Genomic DNA, 2,808 nt, shown 5'->3' with positions numbered 1-2,808 from the left:
GCACTAGAATAGCATAGACAGTATGGAAATGCCTGGATCTCCCAACATCTTTTGAACCAGAATTTCTGCCATTTGTGTCCTGATTGAACAGGGCTTTTTTCAGCAGGAACGCGGTGGAACGGAGTTCTGGCACCTCTTGAAAATGGTCACATGGCCAGTGGCCCCGCCCCCTGATCTCCAGACAGAGGGGAGTTTAGATTGCCCTCCATGCCACCGAGCAGATGGCAATCTAAACTCCCTTCTGTCTGGAGATCAGGGGGCGGGGCCACTGGCCATGTGACCATTTTCTCCGAGGGCAACCCACTGGGGAAAATGTGGTGGAACTCAGCTTCCAGGACCTCACAATTACATCACTTTGTGTCAGCTGGAACAAGGGGGGGAGTTTTTTAAAGTTTAAATCTCTATCAGCGAAAATGGTTACATGGCTGGTGGCCCCACCTCCTTTTTTTTCCTGAAACATGTTTTAGCATTTATTAAGTGAAATATCGGGGGGCAGGTGGAGGGGCAGCAAAGCCAGGGCCGAGGGCTGGACCCGCATCGTCCCTGCCGCTCTTCAGCCGGGCCAGGTCAGGCTGCCCTTCTGGGTCTGCGGCGGGCGTCCATCGGGTCAGTCGAGCTTGACAAAGCCGATGTCCTTGGCATACTGGCAGAAGCACTGGCAGCACATGTTGAGGCCGTACTTGCAGATGAGGCCATGGCGGTTGGAGCAGATGTGGCAGGACCACGATCCCTGCCCGAACTTCCTGGGGTGGCTCCAGTAGAGCTGCTGGAGGCCCATCTTGGCGGTGCCAAGGAGGCGTGGCCCCACCTCCTGATCTCCAGGCAGAGGGGAGTTTAGATTGCCCTCTGCACCGCTGGATCAGGAGGGCAGGGGGCGGGGTCACTGGCCATGTGACCATTTTCAAGAGGTGCCGGAACTCCATTCCACCGTGTTCCAGCTGAAAAAAGCCCTGAGCCTCTCTACTTTTCTCCAAGTGGTAAGAAGTTCCAGGGTCAGTTTTTTCCACAGTGCAGCTGATTAGCTACCCCACATCAGATCCCAGAGTGAGACTGCAGCCCCAGTGTTTTTCAGCCCACTCACGGCAGTATCTACCTTGTTCATCTCTCATGCAAGCTGTTTTTGCTCCATGCACAGACCAAATTTTCCCTTTCTTTTGAGCTGGGTGGGGACATCCATCAAGACCCGGGGGATGCTTGCGCAGAGCCATCTCCTAGCACTTAAGGTCCTCTGAAGAGATATCAGTCATTAAGAAACTTTGTGGTTCCTTTTCTCCTGGGCTCTAGTTCACTGCAGCCCATAGCATAGAACGATTTACAACAGCCAAATTCATGCCAGTATGTCAACTGAAAAACTGCAGCAGGCTGCTTGAAGACCCTGAACAGCACTTATATAAACTACTCAAATGTCAAAATCTTTTATCCAGTGCATTATAAAAGCTGTTTCTTTAGGAATCACCAGAAACGCTACTGTTTTCCTTGTATGCATTGCCTCGCTCACCACTTCTATGGTTGCCAGTCCCCTGGGGCAGGGGATAACCTGTCCCCCGCCTCTTGTTTTCAACTGCCAGTCAGGTGGAAACTATCAGAGCCATCCTAAGCCAAGTTATGCCTTCTTTAGTCTGAGTTCACTCGAGTCAAGGGAAGAATATAACTCTGCTTAGGATATCACTTTTAACATTTGATAGGCCATCATCTGACTTGAAGAAAAGGCTATTAGATGTGGGAAAGAGCATTTTACAAAAAAAAAAGATTGTCTTTAATTAGAGAAACATCTACTACAAAGAAAGACTACATTGCTTTTAAATTTGCATTTCCACAAATATAGTTTTGCCTGCCAGAAATAGGTCAGTCTATTGACTATTACCCCCCTCCCAGTCATTGTGGGTAAGGAAAATTTGTCCGCAAGGCAACATTCAGTACATTTAGATTTGGAAGAAACAGGAGGCCATTTCTGTTTCTTAATAGCGGGTCTGCTTTCAAGCTGGTTTTAAGGAGCCTAAAAATCTGGCAATGGTGGAGGAGGGGCTGCAGCTTGAGGAGAATTCTGTTGGCAGGAGAGCAAGTGTCAAAGATAAGAGCCATGCTGATGTTGCCCAGGGACGTCCTAAACCAGGACTGGATTTAAATCCTAAACAGACCTACTGAGAATCCTACTAAGGTCTGTCAATGAGCCTCAGTCCCACAACAGTGTTCTTAGTATTGCCCTGCCAAGTGCTTCTGTAGTCCTAATAAGTAAGGTGATGTTAATGAGCAGCCTAACCTTTCAGTCGGTAGTCCTGAATTGCTCTCACAAAGGAACAAAGTAACAGGGATATTTATTAATTAATGCAGCAACGCTGCACAATTTAAGCCAGTTTCAGCTAGATGGCCATGTTGCTCTGCAGTAGAATAGTAGGATTTGAGTCCAGTGGCACCTTAGAGACCAACAAGAATTTCAGGGTAGAAGCTTTCTTCAGATATGAAGAAGGGAGTTTTGACTCTCGAAAACTTATACTCTTGATCTCTAAAGTGTCACTGGACTCAAATCCTGTTACTTTTCAAGCCAGTATATTGCAACAGCTAAAACTTACTTTTATTGAAGCTGATTCATATTCACTTCCATTTTTGTAGGAGCAGAAGAAACAAATTTAAACCTAATTTAAATAACACTATTCCTTATTAATAGGAGCCCTGTGGCACAGAGTGGTAAGCTGCAGTACTGCCGCCCAAGCTCTGCTCACGACTATAGATGGGCATGAACAGTAATATGAACAAAAAAAAGCCACGGACAGCCCAATCTGCTGTTCGCGAGCAAGCTGTTCGTGAGGC

At 47.4% G+C, this 2,808-nt stretch overlaps 1 protein-coding gene across 1 annotated transcript; it reads right to left on the bottom strand.

The window, feature by feature from the left end:
* Positions 1–607: 607 nt before the first annotated feature.
* On the bottom strand, positions 608–778 carry LOC129335018 (40S ribosomal protein S29-like). The gene has a single exon (XM_054987443.1). The coding sequence runs from the start codon at positions 776–778 to the stop codon at positions 608–610; it is 171 nt and encodes a 56-aa protein (XP_054843418.1).
* Between the last annotated feature and the right edge of the window lie 2,030 nt (positions 779–2,808).

Source organism: Eublepharis macularius, chromosome 8 (genome assembly GCF_028583425.1).
Source record: "Eublepharis macularius isolate TG4126 chromosome 8, MPM_Emac_v1.0, whole genome shotgun sequence".
Lineage (NCBI taxonomy): Eukaryota > Metazoa > Chordata > Lepidosauria > Squamata > Eublepharidae > Eublepharis > Eublepharis macularius.
This window is presented reverse-complemented; position numbering and strand designations above follow the sequence as displayed.

Excerpts from the sequence above, each read along its gene's own strand:
- LOC129335018 (XM_054987443.1), bottom strand. The coding sequence starts at position 778 with ATGGGCCTCCAGCAGCTCTACTGGAGCCACCCCAGGAAGTTCGGGCAG.